The sequence below is a fragment of the Sceloporus occidentalis genome, unplaced genomic scaffold (assembly GCF_023333645.1).
Source record: "Sceloporus occidentalis isolate IW3139 unplaced genomic scaffold, rSceOcc1.0.p SCAF_9, whole genome shotgun sequence".
Classification (NCBI taxonomy): Eukaryota; Metazoa; Chordata; class Lepidosauria; order Squamata; family Phrynosomatidae; genus Sceloporus; species Sceloporus occidentalis.
In genome coordinates, this window is record NW_028316989.1 from 26810949 (window position 1) to 26833564 (window position 22616).

The following is a 22616-nucleotide window of genomic DNA, read 5'->3' on the forward strand; positions in this document are numbered from 1 at the left end:
CAAATAGGTGCCTTGTAAAAACATAATGAGTCAGGGAATCCAAGAACACATACAACTAGTTTTGTACACACACACAAACACTGCCTTGAAGGTTGCATCCCCCCCCCCCCAAATGCATTGCATGCCCACAGTCACAGCAGAGTCATGCTGTTTTTCTTGCAAAGAAGCAAAACTTGTGAGCTGCCTTAAGTCCCTTTTTGGGAGAAAGGTGGCCTAAAAATGAAATAAATAAATATGTATAAATACAAATAAAACTAAGACACTCTTAAGAGCTGTAAATTGAAGGTGGGGTAGATGGAAAGATAACTCACATTTGAGGTAGGCTAGATTAAATTCCTATTAAATCCCATTGCAGTTTTGGACTAATGGCCACCATTTTCTAGAAGAGAGGTTTCACAATGTTGTAGAAGAGGAGTGGAAATCATGCAGGCCCCCATTTGCTGGATTGCAAGTCCTAGCAGCCCCCAGCCAGCATTGCCAATGGTGAAGAATGCTAGGAGCTGGAGTCCAACACATCTGTAGACTTGCAACACATTTGTACTATAGACTTGCAACTCCCAGAATCCCTGACCATTGATCACACTGGTATGGATTTCTGGGAGTAATTTTAGGAAACCACTCTCTCCAGATAAACAAGATTATGTGCAGGGTTTGAGGCAACCTGATTTAACTCCATAGCTTAAACTGATGTTATCATATGTTGCCCTGAGGTCCTATGATACAGGGCGGGATACAGATATGTCAATATACAGGTTTTAATAAACAAAGAAACCTGACTCATCTGTCTGAGAGGAAGAAGAACAAAATTGTCCTTTCAGGCTCATCACATTAGTTTGTGCACTCAAGGCAGTTTATCAAAAACATCCTTCACCATGATCCCAAACATGACAACTCACCAAAAGGGCATTTTGGTCCTTAGGTATTGTCACATGCGTGGTTAAACTACTAATATTCTGAAAGCAGTCACTGGTCTTTCACTCTTATGTGCTAAACCAGTGTAACCAAAAGTGGAGGACCTGGGATAGGCACTGATCCCAGGAGAGTTTCCACAAAATGACCTCTGGCAGTTGCAGCCCTAAACAGCCATGCTGGCTGGAGAATTCTGGGATTTGTAGTCCAAACCAGTAACTTTTCAACAGTCCCTTCTTTTTCTTTCCCATGCCGACAGGAGTGCTCAATTAAACAGCTTCCCAGAGCATTGGTTTCAGAAAGATTTCCCTCTTTGTGTTAATAGTTCGCTCAAGTCCACCCAAGTGCAACAAACCTGATGCCAAAACTGAGGCCCAACTCTTTTGTGAGAGCTATAAATCCAAAACTTTGCTTCAGCTGCCTCCAACAACCTCCAGACAGAGGCACTAGGCTTCAGACATCCCGATTAGTCACCCAGAGTGACAGCAATGAACCATTTATAGATGCTGGGCTCAGCTGACCAAGGTGATTCAGCAGCACAAGCCCGGTTCCTGGTCAGAGATGGGCCCCGTCCTTTGCTCCAAAAGGGGCCCCTGAGACCAGCGTTGGAAGGGCCAAGATGTCTCAGTCGACGAGGAGGAAGAAGGCCACCATGCTGAGTCCAAAATAACTTTTGGAGGAACAAGAGGTGGGGATGGGTGATTTTTTTACTTCTTTTGCTCAACTGCAGCCAACTTCTGTCAACAAGAAACTAGGTTAAAGCAACACATTAAGTTCTCCGTGCTGCCAACCAGACGACCAACACAACGGGAGCTTCAGCAGCATCTGCTCTGAATTAAGAGCCCAATCCTTTCTAAAGCTCTCTCCACGTCCATCCCTATATAAAGAGGATCTTTCTGGATCCTATTACAGTCTATCCCATTCTCACAACTGCGTAAATATGCTTCATACCTGACACCTCTGTACTGCATCTGGAGGAGTGGGTTTACATCCATGAATGCTCATACTAAAAAAAAAAACAAGTTGCTCTTAAAGGTGCTGCCACATTCTTTTTCTTTTCCTCCTCCTTTCCTCTTTTTTTTATCCTGCAAGACACTAACACATCTACTTCTTTGAAAACTCAGCATCTCCATGTGGCATTTGGAGTTTTTAATTTTAAAAAACTGTCTGCTGATGGAGAGGGAAAAAGGAAGCAACATTCATAGTGGTTTGAAGGGTGCAGAAACACAAATGGTCAGGGCAGGAAAACATTCAGCATCCCCTCTGGCATCATCTCCTCTTCTCTGGTCTCAAAAGGAGTCCCTCTTCCCAAAGCCTTTTAATCTTGATTTTTGGAAAGTGGGGTAAGGCAGAAATGCAAGGAACCTGAAAGGAAGGGGGGAGGTTGAGTTTTTAAAAACATTATTCAGCTGTGACTCCCCTTAAGATTCCAATGGAAGAGACCATAGAAAGTCAGGCCACACAAGAACTTTTTTTCTCCCAAATTAGCCTTATAATAAAAATATATATTCACTAATGAGTACTCCATCCTGTTCCGCCCATGATTTACAAAGGGATGCTGATGGTAACATCAACGGCCCCAGCAATCTATCCACAGGGCTTACAGCTTTCAAGTACTTAGAAGGAAGCCAGAAGGAAGCCATCTTAGGGCTGTAGTGGGAAGCCAGAGTCATGATCCAGAGTGGGATATTGGAACAGTTACTTTTTCTTATTTACAGGTTCCAGAATCCCTTACACTGGCTGGTGGAGGTTACAGTCCAATGACTTTTCCAAGTATTGTCTAGAAATGAGCACATGAGGCATGGCTTGTTCTCTTGCTGTTACTGTCTGCTTTCAAGTCATTTCTGACTTATAGCAACCCTATAGTGAATCTTATTTATTGGCAAGATTTCCAAGAGTTTGCCACCATTGCCTCCCTTTGGGGCTGGGAAAATATAACTTGCCCTAAGTCACGCAGTGGGTTTCCATGACTGAGTAAGGATTTGAATCCTGGGCTCCATAGTTGTAGTCCAATGCTCAAACCATTACGCTGCACTTTGCAGATCATCAAAAGCCAGTTTAGGCGGGGAGGACTGCGGGAGAGTGTCCAAGACAGAAAGTGTCCAAAGTGGTCCTCTGGTCCAGTGGATCCTATTACATTCCATTCTGTTCCACTCCCACTGGTGTGTAAATATGCTTTATGCATGTGTCTTCAGTTGCCTGTTGACTTACAGTGACCCCATGAATTTCATAGGGTTTTCTTGGGCCAGGAATGCTCAGAGGTAGCTTTGCCAGTTCCTTCCTCTGTAATATAGCCTCCAGCACCTGGCATCCATTGGCAGTCTCCTATCCAAGTACTAATCAGGGCTGACACTGCTTAGTTTTCAAGGTTGGAGGGGATCTCGTTCCTTGAGAGCATCCTTTAGGATACAAAAGGTAAGCCTGTGACTCTAACATTGTCACTTTTCTTCTCATGTATAACTTCCCCGTAAAAGTATCATTGCTTTGAGGATTTTGGGTTCTATTTCCCTGTGTGGCCAACCCGGCTCCATCTGAGTACATTTCCTCAAATTTTCAGTGGCTAACAGAAGCTCTCCTCTCCAGGAAGGCACTCTGACCTTCACTTGACAGCCAGCTTTAGCTGCAGAAATGTCTGTGGCTGTCACCAAAAATCAATAAAGCAGCAGCAGCAGAAGCATTTAGAAAGGTAAGCCAGACAAAAGGAGCATTATTAAGTACTGAAGCTGAAGAAATGAGAAGGCCATCCATAGAGAGCAGCATGCAGACAGGTCTGCTGGGCCTGTGGTTTTTGGAGGAGGGGGGCATCCACAACTTGAAGACCACTTCTGTCAATTTAAGACTGCAATGGTTCCAGTTTACTGTCCTGTCAGAGGAGGCTGACGTAGACTTGCCCCAGAGCAGATTTCTTTCCCAGAGCATTCCTCCATCCTCACCCCACAGGTGGCTAAATAAGTTTGCTCCCTCTCCCTCTGAAAAGGGCACTGCCTTGAAATGGGGGAGAATGAAATGGGAATATTTTACTATTCAGCAACAGCAGATCTAGAAGCAGCATGGACCAAAACTTGCTGTACCAGCAAATGACCAAAGCACAGGATGCAACGGTAGCAAAACTGTTCTGAGCCGGGTGCAGACGAGAGGCAACCGAGTCACCAGATTCCTGTTTAAAGCCATTTCAGGACAGCAATGAGCCTTGCCTGCCTGGGCCTTTCTTTCACTTGCATGGAAAAGAGTATGAAGATTCCCTGTCAAGCGCTTCTGGGACAACAATCACACTTGTGAGAGACTAGAACTTTGAAGACTTGCTTTCTTTTTTGCACAGGTTGTGTATCCTTTATATAAAAAACCCTTAGGTTGAGAATGTGAGACTTGCCTAAAGTCAACCAGTGGGATTCGAATCCTTATCTCCACAGTTGTATTCCAATGCTCAAACCACCACCCTACGCTGGCTCTACTCTTCCAGTGCCCCATTTCAAATTTTCTTCTACACTAGTTCCCTTTAGGGTTGCCATAACTTGGAAAGGACCTGAAGGCACACAAAAGGTGACATTGGGGAAGGGGATGTTATGCTTGCAAACATGAAACCTGATGCAAGTCTTTGCAACTGAACAATGCAAACCTTGGTAAACAAAAGATATCTGACAAATCATATCACAAGCAGAGAATGATCAGCGGAGAAAGGAGTCTGCAGGTTTTCACAACAGATCTGTTTGTGTCTCTTTATCTCTCATGCTTGTTTGAGAATAGGATGCTCTTTTTCATCTTAGGCAATCAAGCAAGTTGCTCCCTGTCTACGAGGTTTTTAAAACCAGCCCTCTGCAAATGTCTACAAATTCCAGGTGACTTGGAGTAACATATGCCTGCCTGCCCACTAACTCACCTGGGAGAGGGGTGACTTTGTCCAAGGCAAGCAACAAACATCAAAGGGATTTGAGGGGGGGGACTTAAAATGCCTTAAAATCCTACTGAAATTAATGGGGTCGCAATAAGTTAACAGGTGACTTGAAGACATACACACAGAGACACCTAGAGATCCCAGGTCTTCCCTCTTGGTGGGTCTCCCATCCAAGGATTAAGCACAGCTGATCTTGCTTAGCTTCCAAAATCAGGCAAGAGCAGGATGTGTTGAGGGTGGTTCTGTTTTTTTTGCAAGAGGAGATGGATCCTTGGACCCAGACAACTAAGTATTCAGGGAGGCAGTCTCATCCACCAGCCCTAAACAAAGATGCTCACAGAGATGTGTGAAGAAGCCAAGGACAAGCCAGCCTTATGTGCTTTTGCACCATGTTCACTCCCGTTCCAGGCTGAGCTCCAGAGACAGCCTGGCAGCTCACCTTGATGGTGCCCAGTGCTCAAGGGAAGCATTCACAGGAGCTGAAAGGGTTGCCAGGTGAAGGCCTCTGTTGGTAGTTTTTGATGCAAGCAGGAGGCACTCTCCCATCTAGAGCCAGACTCTTTCCCTCTCTCTGCCTCTGACTTTTCCTTTCATGTGGTAAAGAAAAGGCTCTCCAGGTAATCCATCCTGCAAGTGAGCAGCACCTCCTGCCTCCCTCGCTGCCCGCCCAGCGCAAGAAGAAACTGAGAGCAAAAGCAAACCAGATCCGCTTGAACAAAAATAGCCACCTGATTGCCTTACACACAGATACAATGCCATGCCACCATCACCAAGGGGATGCCAGGGCTCCCATCTGTGCCATAGCAGTGGCTTATGCCTCCTCTCCATGGATCTTGGAGGACAGAAGGAAAAGAAGGTGCCTCTCTGAGGGGAACTGGCATCCACTCAGAAAGAGGAGGGGGGAACATACTACAGCTGCTTCCACCTTTTTCCAAGTTCCACACAAAAAGAGCACCGTCATCATTTTGGAGGGACAAGGGAAGGACAAATGGAAGTATCCATTCCACGCGTGGGTGGCCACCATAAAACCAGGACCTAAATGTGCCAGGCCCTGGTGGTCTGGTAATGCCAACAGTTTCATTAGCTTCACAAACTGGTTAAAAATAGTTTGATGGCCTTCCAAGGTCTCAATTTCAACTTAATAAAAAGCTGGACTAATAGAGTTGTATGGCCAGAAACAAGCAAAGATGTGAAGGAGACTTTTATGAATATAAAAAGTGAGGGAGCAGGCTATTTTAATCCCGGAAGGAGAACAGGTATGGAGAGTGTGCCATGAATATGGAGCCAAGTCATGCCCATTTGGGTGCCCAAGACCATAGAGTGGAAGGGGAGCCAAGGATGCCATTCTGGATCGGGTCCCCTTCTTGTCACTGCAGCTCTTCTGTGGAAGAGCCTTACAATGGATTCTGTTCCCGCAACCTGATCCACCATCCCACCCCAAATACTCCTGAGTCCTGATGTAGGGCCAGCTATAGAGGGTCATGCCTCCCCAAAAAGACAATGATGCTTGGGAAGGTAGAAGGCAGGAGAAAAAGAGGAAGCCTGCACTCCAGATGGATGGACGCCATCAAGGAAGAATGGATGCCCTGACTCTGCTAGACCTGAGCAAGGCGGTTGGTGACAGGGGGACTTGGAGGTCTCTCATTTGAGTTGAACTGACGGCAGTTTATAACACATATCATCTAGTCAGACCTGGCTAGACCTTGGACAGGAGACCACCACAGGAAGGAAGGAAAGGAAGAGACCATGGAGCTCTACTGCCAACAGTCAGAGCTGCCGATATGAGGATAAATGAATGGTATGAGTTAGTATAAAGACAGCTTCTTATGTGAAGTCCAAGGCTTTCATGGCTGGCTGTGGCTGGCATCTTCTCTGAATGCTGGTGAAACTTCAGGAATAAATTCTTCTAAAACCTGGCCTCATAGCTAAAAAAAAAACAAACCACACAAAACTACAGCTTCTTATATTCGTAAGGAGCTGCTTGTTAACTAATCCGACGGCAACAGTATTGAGAACACAACGGCTGTCATCAGGTAAACAGGGCCAGGCATGGTTAGTTCTCTGGTGTGAAACTATTGGAAGGAAGGGAAAGCAGGCATCTCCAAGTGGAGCTAGAAACAAATCCTGATTGAAACTCTGGAGAAAGCTATGCATAGCTAGCAGTCAGAGCTGGCAACATGGACTAGGCGCCCCTCCAGAGGAGTTCTAAAGCCATCTCCTTACATCCTTCTGTAGACCACCCTTACAAATACCCAGATCCTCAAGACAAAGCCTGACCACAGCAAAGTGGAACGCTGCAAGGAACAACATGTGTGTGTATTGGTCTGTGGGTGTACAGATACGGACACAATCTCTTGCTTTGGGAAGCAAATGGAGAAAAAAGCACACACACAACATCTGCAGAAGACGTTACAGCATGAGTAACACAGTTGGAAAAACTTCTCTTTCCAAGTCTTCCTCCTCCACCAGACTCTTTTAAAAAAAGGCAACCCTCATGGAAATTCACAGAGATGCGCACACACTCCCCAAAGCCCCACGCGATTCCTGCCTGTGATTCACGGCTGGTCTCTAAGCCAAGAACCGGGAGAGTTTACTGGGCCAAGTAACTGGGTCAGTGCAGAGGAACTTCTGCCATGCTCAAAGGCCAGGGAGCGGCTTCTCCAGAAAAGGAGAGACCCAAAAGCCAAAAGGGGACTGCAGGGCTCTTCCCTAAGGACAGTGGCAACAGCAGATGGCCAACTGGTATCTAAGGCTTCCAGGGACTCTCTCTCTCTCTCTCTCTCTCTCTCTGTGTGTGTGTATGGAGAAATCCTATAAGTTGTGGCCATTCCCACAGCCAGATCTTGAGTTCTTGAGACACCAGGGATTGTGAATCAGAGCAATGCCTTCAAGGGGGCCACCTCTAGGACCCATCATCCCTTCTGCCATTTCATCTCCATGCACAAAGACCAGGTTACTACATGGTTACTGCAACTTCATTCCCATGCACAAAGGATCTGTCATTTGAACTGACATCCTCACATACCAATGGGATATACATGTCTGTACCTGGCTTCCACTCCACCAAACGCACCTGAGGAGGTAGACTGAAGTCTTCGAAAGCTGATGCTGCCAACTTTTTTTCAGTGAGTCTCAAAGGGGCTACAAGATCTGATTCTAAAGACTAACATGGCTATATCTTTAAGTCCCTTTCTGTGTTTTCTGTGACCCATGGACTTATGGCCACTTAATGGCTGCCCTAGGACTTTCTCATGCCCAGGGACTGGCATGGCTGGAAATTGTAGTGCTCAAGAGGTGCAGTTTCACCCTCTTCAGCAGCATCCTAACCTGGACCCTTGTGGGCTGTTGCTAGCTCCGTTCCGAGCGGAGGAGAAGACCCTCTGGACCGCAGCCATTTACTCCCTGAGCTGATCTACCCCCGCCTCTCCCATTCTAGGACCCGGAGCCCCCTGGGCCCTTGGCGTCCTCTGGTGGGTTGGCTTCCAAAGCCAATATCTGTGGAGGCTGTGCCAGGGCCGAGTAAAGGGGCCTTCCTTCCGATGGCTTTTGGGGAGTGTGTTTCCAAGCCCCGGAGGGAGGATGCTGCAGAGTCCCTGGCCCCCTCAGTTGCCCCGGGTCTGAATGCAAGGCGAGGGAGGGAGACCCTGCTCCGGAGTAACGCTCATTCTCCCCCCGCCCGCTAAAACGGAAGTTTGCTCTCGTCCTCCTCCTCCTCCTCCTCCTCCTCCTTCCCTCCGGCCAGAGGCCCACTCACCATGGCTGGCCCCTCTCTCCGGCTGCTCCTGCTTCAGGGCAATGCTGCTCCTCCTGCTGCTGCTGCTGCTGCTGCTGCTGGACGGGAAGGAGACAGGCCCAGAGAAGAGACAGCCCCGCCTGGACAGAGGAGCAGCAGCAGCAGCAGCAGCAGCAGGAGGAGGAGGAGGAGGAGGGCAGGGAAGGAAGGAAAGACGGCCCCCAGGACGGAGGAGGCGCTGGGGAAAGAGAGAGAGAGAAAGAAAAAGAAAGAAAGAAAGAAAGAAAGAAAGAAAGAAAGAAAGAAAGGAGAAAAGGAGAGGGAGAAAGAAAGAAAAAAACAGCATGGATGGAAGGAAGAGGAAGGATGGATGGAGGAAGTGAAGGAAAGAAGGAAAGGAATAGGGAAAGGGAGATGAAGAGAAAGGAAGAGAAGGATGGAAGGAAGGAAGGTAGAGGAAAAGGAGGGGAAGAGGAAGCTCTTCCTTCTTCCTACTTCCCAGGGGGGCTTGAGGAAGAGAGAGGAGGAGGAGGAGGAGGATCTGCTGCTGCTCTTGGCCTGGAAGTGAAGGAAGGACAAAGGCTCCCAACTGCACCCCTTCCTTGCCTCCCAGGAGACCCATCCCAACGGTGGGGTCTTGAGTCGACACATAGGTAAACCCGCTTCATTCAATGGGTCTGTTCTTGTAGCATCTGAGGAAGTAGAATGCGGTCCACCAAAGCTTCCACTACCACTTCTTGGGTCATCGAAGGTGCTACAAGATCTCTTTGCCTCTCCCCAGCCCTGCTCCGGTCTTGCAAGTTCAGGGCAACCACTGTGGCTTCCTTGGTTGCATCCATCCATCTATAATGTAGTTTTCCTCTTTTCCATCTGCCTTCCACCTTAGCAAGCGCTGCTGTCTTCCCATGATGTGCCCAAAGTAGGGCAACCTCTGCATGGTCATTTCAGCTTCTCCGACATCTATCCTGGGCACAGATGTTCAGCCTCACCATGAGGAGAAGGGAGCGCATCAACCCAGTAATTGAATTCAATGAAAACGAAATAATGAATTCATGGACCAGCTTGTTTGGCACTTGGAAGAGAGGCATCCTCAGGCAAGAAAACAACTCTGGAGCCAAATTCGAGCTCATCATTAAAATGAATTAATTAACAGTTAATTAATTCCTCTTCTTGCTTGTCTGCAGCAGCAGTCCCATCCTCAGGCAGAAACAAAGACGGGCAGCAGCAGACTTCTGCCCTGAATTAAATAATTTGATACCAAGCAATTGGAATTAATTAATGTAATGATATAATTAACATTGGATAGTACTTTAAAAATGCAAGGTTTCCAAGTGTCTGGATTTCACCGTCTTGGGAGTTATGACAAACAGATGTTCTCCTTTGTCCTTATGGGTGGCCCACAGAAGAACTTGGAAAAGTTATTTTGGGGAGCCTCAAATCCTAAGAACACACCCCTGCTAGCATCCATGATTACTGCTTAGGGGATGCTGGGAGTTGTAGTCCAAAATAACCTTCTCAGGCAGGTCACAGGTATTTAAACATGGTTCAGTTTGGGAATAAGGGGAGAGTAAGGATGGGGAACCTGTTTTGGTGGAAGGGGCCCAGGCTTAGATTGGGTTCCAAAGAAGTTGGAGCAGGAGGCATTTCAACTGTGGGCAGAGCCAAAGGCAAAATAAGACTGGAGCCAAAATACCAGCCCATTTCAACTTAAAACCAGGTAAACATTTCAACTGTTTGGAATGGGAGGAAAAGCATTCAAAAGTTGACAAACAGCCAAATCACGATGAGGGGGCAAAGCCTAGGGCCTGGCTTTCTAGGGAAGCCCCAAGGGCCAGATATAGTCCAGAGGTATGTTAGCCACTGCTTAAGTGTTGCATGCACCCCCTGCACACATCCACAATTGCCCCCCAAATCAGCTATCCCTTGTGAGTAACTTCTGTCCCAATTCATCTCCCCTGTGTGTGTGTTGTGTGTCCTCAAGTTGTTCCTTACCTATGGCAAGCCTATTATGGGTTTTTCTTGGCAAGATGTGTTCAGAGGTGGCTTGCCCTTGCCTTCTCCTGCAGCTGAGAGCATGTCATTTGACCAAGTCACTCAATGGGTTTTATGGCCAAGCTGGGACTCGAACCCTGGTCTTCAGTCATAGTCCAGTGCTCAAACCACTACGCCAATGATTCCCAAACTCTGGTCCTCCAGGTGTTTTGGACTTCAGCTCCCAAAAGCCTCAGCCATCCTGGTCAATGGTCTGGGATTCTGGGTGCTGAAGTCCAAAACCTCTGGAAGGTCAGATTTTGGAAATCACTGCACTAACACCATGCTGACTCTCTAAAAACCTACTTAAGTTGGCATTGTCTGTGGTTAAAACTTTGTTTTCCTCTTACAAACCAAGGGATGAATGTCCCTGACCGCTGGTAAGACCAACAGCGGCCTCCAGTGGCCACGACCCATAATGCCCAGGAAGTCAGCCATCTGGACAGAATATGGAGAAACGGAAGGGTTTCCATTTGGCAAGAGGGTCAAGCAAGGCTGCATTTTATCACCACACCTGTTTAATTTGTATGCCAGACATATCATATGTAAAGCAGGATTAGACTCAGAGGAAGGAGGCGTGAAAATTGGAGGAAGGAACATCAATATTCTGTTGTCTTATTTTTGGCCTCTGAGGGAGAGAGAAGGCTGGCCCAGTTCCATCAGGGGCTAGCCTGAAGAAGAAGAGCCCTCCCTCCGGTCCATCTGCCTTGGTCCAGGCCTCAGAGGGAGAGAAGAATGCTGGACCTGATTCCCTCCCCCCTCACCATTCCCTTCTCCTTTTGTGTCTTGTCTTTTAGATTGTAAGCCTGTGGGCAGGGAACTGTCTGTTATCCCCTCTATTGTAAACCGCTCGGATTCCCAGTGATTGGGCGGTATATATATATAAATAAAAATAAAATAATTTTTTAAGATATGCAGATGACGCCATACTTTTAGCAAAAAATAGCAAAGACTTGGAAGGATTGCTGAAGAAAGTCAAGGATGATGAAAGTGCAAAGGCAGATTTACAGTTGAATGTTAGGAAAACAAAAAGAATAATTACATATAATTACCCATTTCAAACCGGCTTTCGGGCGGGTTACGGGGTTGAGACGGCCATGGTCGCCTTGGTCGATGATCTCCGTCTGGGCATCGACAGGGGAAGCGTGTCCCTGTTGGTGCTCTTGGACATCTCAGCGGCTTTCGATACCATAGACCATGGTATCCTTCTGGAACGCCTAGCAGAGGTGGGAATTGGGGGCACTGCGCTCCAGTGGTTCCGGTCCTACCTCTCTGGGAGGTTCCAGATGGTGCAGCTGGGAGACGTGTGCTCCGATAAGAGGGCCCTTACATCTGGGGTCCCTCAAGGAGCCATTCTGTCTCCCATGCTTTTTAACATTTACATGAAACCGCTGGGAGAGATCATCCGGAGACATGGGGCGCGGGGTTATCAGTACGCTGATGACACCCAAATAGTTTTCTCTATGTCTCCGACTGATGCAGTGACTGAGGATGGCGTCTCTCCTCTCGTGGCCTGTCTGGAGTCGGTAATGGGCTGGATGAGGGAAAACCGACTCAGTCTGAATCCAGAGAAAACGGAGGTACTTGTGATAGCTTTCCCTGGTCCAGGAATGGCGGTGGTTCCACCTGTCCTGAACGGGATCACGCTTCCTGTGAAGGACTCCGTGCGCAGTCTGGGGGTGCTTCTTGATTCGTCGCTTCACCTTACAGCTCAGGTGGATGCGACGGTCAAGAGCACCTGTTATCAGCTTCGGCTTATTCGCCAGCTGCGCCCATACCTAGCCCAGAGGGACCTTGAAACGGTAGTACACGCTCTGGTAACCTCTCGATTGGATTTCTGCAACGCGCTCTACATGGGGCAACCCTTGTACCACACCCAGAAGCTACAGATGGTACAGAATATGGCAGCCAGACTGGTCACTGGTACTTCCAGGACCAGTCATATTACACCTGTACTTAAAGATCTACATTGGCTGCCCATTCGCTTCTGGGCACAATACAAGGTGTTGGTGATAACCTATAAAGCCCTACATGGCTTGGGCCCAGGATACCTGGAGGACCGCTTCTCCCCATACATTCCGCCCCGCACCCTCAGAACATCTGGGCAGCAACTACTGAGGGTCCCAGGGGCTAGACTTGCCTCCACAGCAAGGAGGTCATATACTATCGTCGCCCTCTGGAATACGCTGCCCATAGAGCTCCGCTCAGCCACCTCCCTGGCTCAGTTCAGGAAGGAGTTAAAAACCTTCCTGTTCCGGCGAGCGTTCCCTGAATCAAGCTCCAGTTAGTCTTCCCCCCAACCTTCGACAGCGATGGTAGCTGGTTGATGGGGTTTTAATATTGGTTTTAATACTGTTGTTGATATATGTATATGTATTATGTTATATTGTAATCTGTTGTTCACCGCCCTGATCATTGGAAGGGCGGTATACAAATAAATTTTTTATTATTATTTATTATATTATTTAAAGAAGATGATGAAGACATTGAAATATTCAATTTTTCTATTCCTAGGCTCAATGATAAATCAGAATGGATGCTGCAGTCAAGAAACCAGGAGACAACTAAGAGCTGGAAAGGCAGGTATGATGGAACGAAGTAAGATTCTCAAGTGCAAAGGCAGATCATTAAACACCAAGGCCAGGATCATCCATGCCATAATGTTTCTGATTTCTGTGTATGCTTCTGGAAGCTGGACAGTGAAGAAAGCAGGCAGGAAGAGAATCAATTCATTTGAAATGTGGAGTTGGAGGAGAGTTCTGCAGAGACTATGGATTGCAACAATTATGAAGAAATGGATGTCATAGCAAATCAAGCTCAAATTCTCCCTAGAATCCAAAATGGCTAAACTGAGGCTGTCATATTTTGGGCATGCCACGAGGAGACAGGACTCCCTAGAAAAGACAATAACGCTTGGGAAGGTAGGAGGCTATAGAAAAGAGGGAGAACACATTCCAGATGGATGGACTCTTATCAAGGAAGCCGCAATGAATCTGCAAGTCCTGAGCAGGGCAAATGAGGAGAGGGTGACTTAAGGGTCTCTCATTCATGGGGCTGCAGTTGACCTAACAACAATGAACAGCAACAGGTTGTGAAACCCCCCAAACACCCTCCTCCTGCTGCTCAAACTGCCTCTCTTCCTGCCTTTGTGGGAAGGAGCCCCTCCAAGACCCTCTGCCTTCTATTCTTTTGTTCCCTCTGGAAAAAAATTTCCATGCCTGAATTGCAACACTGGCTCTTTTCTCAGTCTCTTCTGCCACAGTCTTTTTCTTTTGCCTTGGAAGTAAATATTCTGCCTGAGGGGCCGAAGGGTGGGGGGCATCTTTTCATTGGCAAGCAGCAATGCCGAAAAATGTCACTGTCATCTCTCTCTTTTTTAAAAAATAATAATAATGTGTGCACAAACGTCCATTTCCTGGAAGGCCTGGTGTGTGCCTGCCTTAATTCTGCAGCATCCATTATCCATTAAAGGAGATGGGGGCCTTTTTATTTTCTTTATTTTGGAAGGATATGCCTCCACCAGTGAGTCCCGTATTCTGCGTGGGTCGCCTGAATTAGATCCTGGGGGGCAGAGAGAATACCCAGGTCCTCTCTCCCTGCAGATAGTCTCCTGACCACTGCTGGGAACTAATTGTAGGGTTTAGGTCTCTTCTGAGAAGATTTGTCTCCTCGGTGCTGAATATTTTGTTCTCTATAAATAAGTTCCTTTTCCACCCACTCCCTTTTCTCTCTCTCTCTCTCTTTCTCTTGAGAAGGGCCAGGCTTGAAGCGGAGGTTGAGATGCTCGTTGCTATGGCGATAGCGTCCTGGCAACAACTCCAGATGCTGCTGATGCTGCTGCCGTTGCATCTCCTTCATCAACCAAGACCTGTGGCAAAGAGGGCAAGCAGAAAAGACGCCAGGTTGCTACAGCCGCAGGAAGGGATGGTTGCCCGTCGTCGGTGGTGGTGGACTGGCATCCTGCAAGCCTTTGGGCATCACTGCTGAACCCAGAAATCCCTGCACCCAGCAACCCACTCCAAATGCAGACAGAGTCACACTCTCGCACAGCCCAGGAGTGAAGGAATTCCAGGAGAAGATGCTGTTTGTGAGAGTTGAGAGGTGGTTTGGGGATGCCCTCCTCTAACCAGGCCAAGGGTGCCAGCCTTGGGATGCCACTTGGCCAGACTTCTGTCTCTAGCCAAGGGCTGGAGTGTGTTTCCCGTTTATTTCTGTCTGCCTGCCAGCCTTCTGACCACCCCCGTCTTTTTCAGGTGAGTTGGCACTGAGGCTGCACGACAGCACACACACACACCAAGAGGGTGGGGAAAAGGAGTGCGGGTGGGGAATGGGGGAACCCTTTGCTGGTGAGACTGGCAAAGATGCCGCTGCAACATGCCGCCTGGTTATCATTCCCTTGTGCCATGTTTCGGACAACCACGACGGGGCTGGCTTTCCCAGAGACCCCAGTTGGAGGCACCCGGGACTGGACCATGTCAGTTGCTGCCGCCTGTCCTCCGGATGCAGCTGTGGCATGTTGTGCTGTGAGTTTGTTGTCCGCACCGGGAGTCGGGGAGCATGGTGAGGGCAGTCACACTGTGGGAAGGAGGGTGCAAAGCGGCCTCCTTTTTGTACCAGGGTGGAAGAGAGGAGCCAGCCTTCTTTTGAAGAACCAAAATAGCCTTGCATCCAAGAAAAAATGGCTCAGGGAAATGTGTTTTAATATTGGGTAGTGCGTGTCAGTGTGGGAGAGAATGTGGGGCTTTGGCATCTTCGGATAAGTGGTTTTCAATAGAGTTCCTCTCTCTGTGTACATTTGGCATTTGGCTGCCTGCAACAGACTGGATGTACAACGGCAACAGAATGCCTTTTCAGGATCGGAAAAAGATCAGCAGTCTGACCCATGGCTTATTTGGGTCCCCAGTATGGGAAATTCACACTGCTCTTCCTTATTCCTTCCCATTCCCAACCAAATAAATAGTGGGTTGCAGTTCTACCGAGGAAGCCTCTTCAAAAGGTGCCTGAGATATGCAAGAGCTGTTCTTTTCAGGAAGATTTGTGCAGGAGAACTTCCCAGTGGGTCGTCTGTAGCTCAGGTCGGTCTCCTTTCTGCTCCTTGCCCCTCCACGTGCCGATACCTCCTTCCACTTGAGGCGATGTGAGAGGGAGGCATCTGTCCCACTTCTCTGCTGAGAAGCTTTCAGTTGGGATAAATTCCTGCTATATCTGGGGGTGGAAATGTCTACTTAACACTCACCCAGGCAGATTTCTTATTTGAAGACACCTTGCATCGAATGCATCATCCGGTATATTTTGTGACCCTAGTGAGAATTCTAGTGCATTAAAGGGTATAAAAATGCCCCCATAGGAATGTTTGCAGGGGCAGAATTGAGACCATTCCATAGTGCCCAGAGCCCCTTCAAATTGCATGTTCACATGAGGTGGAATGCTTCTTTTGAGTAGCTGGCACCCTTTCTTTGCAATAAAATAAAACAATCCACACACACACACAAAAAATCCAACAAATTTGTCAGGGCAATTTTTGTCACAGCTGGTTTTGTTTTCCTGTCAAACAATCTCCCCAATGACAGCCATGGGAGGTGGCTGAGCCTCAAGGCCCTTGTTCCCAGCACTTTGGGTGGCAATGTCATAAAACGCCTACCTTGTAGGTTAAGTTCTGTGCCAATATGACCACAAAAAATGCGACTCCAAGATGAAACAAAGCATCCCCTCTGCCCAGGGGAGGCTAAATCATTCCCCAATATTTGAAAAATATCAGTGGAGGAGATGGATTGTTAACAGGGGTGTTGCAACTCAGGGTTAGGCAGCTGCTGAGAGTTAGGGGACCACATTGGCTCCCAAGGGAATGCTGGAAGATACCCTCCCAAAACCTCCCCAAATTTTTGAAACAGTTTTCTGCACCAAGGGATTGAGTGCAATATCACCATGGTTTTTCCCCTTTCTGTAGCGTTTTAGGCCTAGAAGAGTTCTTCTTCTACAGGAAAAGAAATTCCACCTAAAGATTAGGAGGAATTTACTGACAATAAGAGCTGTTCAACAGTCGAAGATGCTGCTGCCTTGGAGAGTGTGGGAGTCTCCTTCTTTAGAGGTCTTTAAACAGAGGCTGGGTGACCATCTGTCGGGGATGCTTTGACTGTGAGTGCCTGCATGTCAGAATGGGGTTGGACTGGATGGCCCTTGTGGTCTCTTCCAACTCTATGACTATGATTCTTTTCCTCCTAGGAATTGACCTGGAAGTCCATTTTTACAGGGAGACTGAGGCCTGCAAAAACAGCCCCATGGGTCGTGTGTTGCCCTTGCTTTTCCCACTTGTGTCCTCAGTTCCTTCCCCAAAAGAGAAGGTCAGGTGCTGATGGACAATGCAAAGTGTGAGTGTCTCCCAAAATCAAGAGAGTTGCTTTCTCTTCCTTCCCATTACAGAAGAGCAGGCACCTTCCATCCATCCTTCCTTCCTTCCTTCCTTCCTTCCTTCCTTCCTTCCTTCCTTTCCCCACATTCCATTTTCACTTTCTCTTCACCTCTTCTGTCCAGAGCTTCCTTCTCATGAGGTGGTCACTCTGTCAGTGTACTGACATTGATAACCTCTAGCACTGCCCATCCCAGCACCATTGGTGGAACCATCCTTAGACAATGTCATTCATGCATGTTTGCCCATGGGGATTGCCCATGGGGGTTGGTGGCTCCCAGGTCAGTAGGACAGTGACTCGGCTCCAGTTTTTACTCCAAACTTGAAAGGCAGAAGCAAGGTGCTGGACCTAATTTGGAGGATTCAGCACCCTGAAGAGGTAACATCCAGAATGTCTGCCACACGTAACCATGTGCACTAATACCAGTTGCTGACTTCCCAGTCCTGGACTCCCCTGACATCTTGAAAACAAGCTAGTGAAATGTGGGCTCGATAAAGTAACTGTTACATGGATTTGTAACTGGTTGACCAGCTGAACCCAAAGGATGGTCAGCAATGGCTCCTTTTCATCCTGGAGAGAAGTGACCAGTGGGGTCCCACAGGGCTCTGTCCTGGGGCCAGTGCTATTCAACATCTTTATCAATTACTTGGATGATAGAATTGGGGGTATACTTATCAAATTTGCAGATGACACCAAGTTAGGAGGAGTAGCTAATACCCCTGAGGACAGGATCAAACTTCAGAATGACCTTAATAGATTAGAAAGCTGGGCCAAAGCTAACAAAATGATTTTCAACACTGAGAAATGTAAGGTATTGCACTGAGGGCGGAAAAATTAAATGAACAGATATAGGATTATGGGGGACACCTGGTTGAATGAAACTACATGTGAAAGGGATCTGGGAGTCCAAGTAGACCACAAGTTGAACATGAGTCAAACAGTGCGATTCGGCAGCTAACAAGGCCAATGTGATTTTAGGCTGCATCAATAGAAGTATAGTGTCTAGATCAGGGGTAGGCAACCTTATTGAGCCGAGGGCCGGGTTGCTGTCCCTCAGACAACTGGGGGGCCGAAGCCAAAAAATAAATAATTAAATATATAAATAAACCAGGACAAATGTAGGACAAAATTTTCAAATGGAAGACACTTTTTAAAAAAAAATAATGGAGGACACGCGAAAAAATTTGCTGATTTTTTAAAAAATGTTAATATAAATGCATGTTTCTGAGGCTTCTATAGACAATTGCCCCCCAAAGGCCCTGGCGGCAATCGGCGGCAGGACCGGGCTGGGGCCGGTCCCAAGGCCTTGCCGGGCCACATCAGGCCCGCGGGCCGCAGGTTGCCTACCCCTGGTCTAGATCAAGGGAAATAATAGTGCCACTCTATTCTGCTCTGGTCAGGCCCCACCTGGAATACTGTGTCCAGTTCTGGGTACCACAATTCAAAAAGGACATTGAGAAACTGAAGCCATGTGTCCAAAGGAGGGCGACTAAAATGGCGAAGGGTCTGGAAACCATGAAGCCCTGTGAGGAACGACTTAATGAGCTGGGAATGTTTAGCCTGGAGAAGAGAAGGTTAAGAGGTGATATGATAGCCCTGTGTAAATATTTGAAGGGATGTCACACTGAGGAGGGAGCAAGCTTGTTTTCTGCTGCTCCAGAGACTAGGACCTGGAGGAATGGATGCAAACTCCAGGAAAAGAGATTCCACCTCAACATTAGGAGGAGCTTCCTGAGAGTAAGGGCTGTTCGACAGTGGAACACACTTCCTCAATGGAGAGTGGTGGAATCTCCTTCTTTAGAGGTTTTTAAACAGAGGCTGGATGGCCATCTGTCGGGGATGCTTTGATTGAGAGTTCCTGCATGGCAGAAGAAGGGTGTTGGACTGAATGGCCCTTGCAGTTTCTTCCATCTCTAATTCTATTATTTGCACTATGGCTGTGAGAGTGTTGCGTTTGTCTATTTAAATGTTTGTTATGTGGGCTTTTGGTTCTACAGTTGGATTCCCCGGGTGGCTCACAAGACTTAGCAAAACATTAACCTCTCTGTGTGGGTGGGTGTTGTCTGCAATCTGATTAAAGGCATTTGCATCAAACTATGAATTAAATTTGCATGTATTTGCAGACGGGTTTTTTAAAACCCAATATTTTTTAGTCAAGTAGCATGAAAATGTTGCGAGTAGGAATGGTTTCAGAAGCTGTGTTCCTTTCCATCTTTGAAAGAAAGGAAGGCATTTCTCCAGATAGATCGGTTGACACCTGCAGTTGTCTTGTGTAAAAAGTATGTTCTCAATAGTTGTGTATACTGTGTGCCTTAAAGGCATTTCCGACTTATGGTGACAGTATCTTGGCAAGATTTGTTTAGAAGGGGTTTGCCTTTGCCTTCTCCTGAGGATGAGAGTGTGTGACATGCCCAAGGTACGTGTCCAAAATTAACATCAATGAATATAACAAGAGCAATGATGATAAAAGTGGATTTTTAATGGCCTTTCTGTTAAATTGGGGGCATAGAATTAGTTAATTTAAATCAATTTTAAATTGATTTTGTCTGTCTCATTGAATGCCTTTGCAGTCCTAATATATACACAAAATGTAACCTGGCTCTCCTGGAAGATTTTTAAGTCCAAGTAGTTTCATATGGAAAGATGCAGTCCTTCAAACAGCCTGGACTCAAGCTGTTTTGAGTTGTGTCCAGAAACAGCCTGTGGCTGTGGAGCTGTTGCAACAAGGGAGTTGTGTGCATGTTTCACCACCCAACTGTTTCTGAAGCATCATTTCTAAAGTGGCGTGTGTGTACACCCTTCTGTTTTGTGAGCAGTTCTCAGGCAATACTGCTTATCTGAACATGAAGTACCTTGTGATATTTTGCAGAATATCCTTATCCATTGCTGGGAGTATATATGTTTTATTTTTTTTTTACTTTGGTGTGTGTGTGTGGTTTTTTCCACTCTATCTCCAAAGCTTCCATTGAAGTCACCCCTCTCTGTTCCCGTTCCATCTGTGCACCATATTGCATTACGTTTAATCAGCATATCCCAAAAGCTGTCCGGATAGAGCATCCTGCCAGATTTCAGTGGGAGTTTTGGTGTTTGCAAGAGAATGCAAGATCCGTTTCAAAGCAGCTTTTTCAGATGGCAAGACATCACTCCCCAGCGGCTTCTTCTCCTTGACCGTGTAGACAACCTGGGCTTCTGAACTTTGTGAAGCAAAGCTGCTGCACCTGACTCAAGATTTTCAAAAGGATTTTTATCCTGTAGATTATTGTGTCAGAATGAAATGAGCACTGATGTGTGTATGAGGGAGAGATGCAGATTTCACAACTGATGTGCTCTGAGGTGGTCTGGTCAGCTATGACCGATCACTCTTTCCACGTAGATCCAAGGCTTATTGGATGGCTGGTGACCCCTTTCTTCACAAGTTACAGCCCTTTGCAGCAGGATAGTTAATCATAAACACACAGAATGCTAGAGTTGGAAGGAGCCCCTAGATGCCATCAAGCCTAACTCATGCTCAGTGCAGGCTCTCCAGTGGGAGCATCTTTCTGAAGGCATTCAAGGCAATTGATTATATTGCTAAACTACTCTTACCATCAAAAAGGTCCTTCTAGATTCCTTCAATCAAAATCTATCCTCCTGTATTTTAAAACCATTAGACTTGGTCCTGTTTTCTGAGACAGCAGGGAGCAAGCCTGCAGAATCCAGAAACTGGGCTGCATTGTCCAAAACTGACTGCTTTTCAAAGGAATTGGCTCTTGCACCCAGAGCTTGCTTTTTTATGGCAACTCCGATCATCCCCCAGAAACACTGGGGAACGCTGGCAGCTCTCATCCATTCTCAAGCTTTAACATTAGTAGTTGCTGGGGTCTCCCTTAAAAACAAAAACAGAAATTTCAGAGAGATATTTTTAGCTAGGATTGTGTCGTAATCCAGAATTCTCCAATAGCAACCTGGGCCCAGTCATGTCAACAGAAGAGGAATTGGGCTATACCACCATTGCAGGACCCAGAACAGTAAAGTCTGAAAAGTCAGAGACACCCCACCCCTTCCTAACCAAGTCCAGCCCTGGGCTACTACACAGCCATCTCCAACAACAACACAAGAGGGAGAAATTATTGGAAAACCAAGCAGTCCCTCTCTCTCACACACCCTTTCATTGCTGTTAGAGCAACTGGGCATTTTAGATGCTATAGGGCCCCCTGCATGGCTATATTATCCTGAGCTGAGGTTTCTCCATTTGCTCTTCTATCAATTGCAATGCATGGTCATAAATACTTTGTGCATCTAAGCAATCAGACTGTGTGGCTTCGGAAACTAAACCTTGTCTATCTACTTTGTTTTTGCTCTTTGATCCCTCTTTGTTCTCAGCCTGACAAGATGGTGAGTTAAAAGCTCACTGGAGCTCTTCCTTGGATGTAGGCACATCAGGTGTATGTGCTTTCTAAAAACCAATTAGTAAAATTCTTTAGCATGTAACGTGATGCTGTGTGCTTATGGTTATTGTTGCTTTTTTAAAGTCACTTTAGCCAGGGATGTATTGAAGACTGATTGCTTCTGCTAAACTCTGCTGAGGGAGGCTGCTTTCTAACAGATTTTCATATTTTCCCTCCAAAAGGGCTAACCCCCTGAGATACATTCCTTTTTTTCACTGGCGTGTTAAGCCTCAGGCTGAAGGCCTGTCTCTTTAAGGCTGCTCCATTTTGGAAGGAAGCGGTGGAGCCTGGTGGGGTAGAGCTTCAAGAAGGGAGTATAAAAGCCTTTAGTCTGGTCTCAGACCTCATATGGAGTAAGATGTTCCCTGGGAGCTGTCTCCTAGGTGCTGAAGGGCTCTGTCCAGCTTTTCTCTTCAACTGTAAAACACAGCGTTTTGAATGTTTGATCCTCTTTTATTAGGGCTATTGTAAGGCCTTCCAGGTGTGATTGGTTTTCATCTCCCATCAATCAACAGCATTGGATATTTAATTCAACCACTTCTGGAGGTTGCCACCTCTGTCCTAGATGATTCTGGATATCAGTTCCCAGAATCTCTTTCCATGGTCTCTTCCACAGCTTCTGGGAATTGAACTCTAAAGCGCTGCTACTCAAGGTGGTGGTCTCTGTACCAGTGTTGGTCTCTGAACCATTGGCTGCCGTTTCAAGCAATGGTCTAGGGATAAAACTTCGTGGACCAGTTTGCTGGGACACACCAGGACCCTGTAGTTATGGGTCAAGGGGTTCTGAGCTTATTGATCATGAACTGTGGATAACCAAAAAGCCCCCAGCATCTCAAGAGAGGGCTTGTAAAGACACCTGCATGCCTGAGGTTGCTGCCAGACCATGTAAGCACTATGGGGCTTGATGGACAGATGGGTTGACTCAATGGGGACATTTTGTATGTTGCCACAGACTGAGAGATCTGCTGTTGGCCCTCTTTAGACTGGAAAAACTGGAATGAGGTGGAGAAAATGTAGGACACTCACATGCTCTGCACAGAACATGGCCAGGGCACATTAGTGTGTCAGCAGAAACTTCTCCACTGGGCTTCCATGAATGCCCAGGGTGGGTAGCCAGACATAGGGATGACTCGTTTCAAAATGGCTTCCGCACCAGCTGCAAATAGAGGAATAACTCAATGCACTTCTTTTCAGTCCTCTCTTGGCTTTGTTGTTTC

The 22616-nt window shown here is 47.0% G+C and overlaps 2 protein-coding genes across 9 annotated transcripts in view; one reads left to right on the plus strand and one right to left on the minus strand.

Moving 5' to 3' along the window:
• LOC149307103 (unconventional myosin-Ie) overlaps window positions 1-22616 on the minus strand; it is an 88474-nt gene that overhangs the window by 44292 nt on the left and 21566 nt on the right. For 2 of the 4 annotated variants that reach the window (XM_089538112.1, XM_089538114.1), the window contains exon 1: window positions 8556-8616. The exons of 1 other annotated variant lie outside the window; for it this stretch is intronic. In XM_089538112.1, coding sequence (XP_089394238.1) covers window positions 8556-8558 — 3 coding nt within the window. In that variant the 5' untranslated portion in view covers window positions 8559-8616. Of the gene's footprint in view, window positions 1-7849; window positions 7867-8555; window positions 8617-22616 lie in introns of those variants that run through there. One more of the 4 variants, XM_089538115.1, reaches the window with a different exon arrangement.
• The window catches only part of FAM81A (family with sequence similarity 81 member A), a 29464-nt gene continuing 15778 nt past the window's right edge, over window positions 8931-22616 (plus strand). The window contains exons 1-4 of one of the 5 annotated variants that reach the window (XM_089538118.1): window positions 8931-9187; window positions 13080-13148; window positions 14321-14818; window positions 16788-16933. In XM_089538118.1, coding sequence (XP_089394244.1) covers window positions 16918-16933 — 16 coding nt within the window. In that variant the 5' untranslated portion in view covers window positions 8931-9187; window positions 13080-13148; window positions 14321-14818; window positions 16788-16917. Of the gene's footprint in view, window positions 9188-9960; window positions 10252-13079; window positions 13149-14320; window positions 14819-14945; window positions 15089-16787; window positions 16934-21286; window positions 21347-22616 lie in introns of those variants that run through there. The other 4 variants (XM_089538119.1, XM_089538120.1, XM_089538123.1 and 1 more) reach the window with 4 other exon arrangements.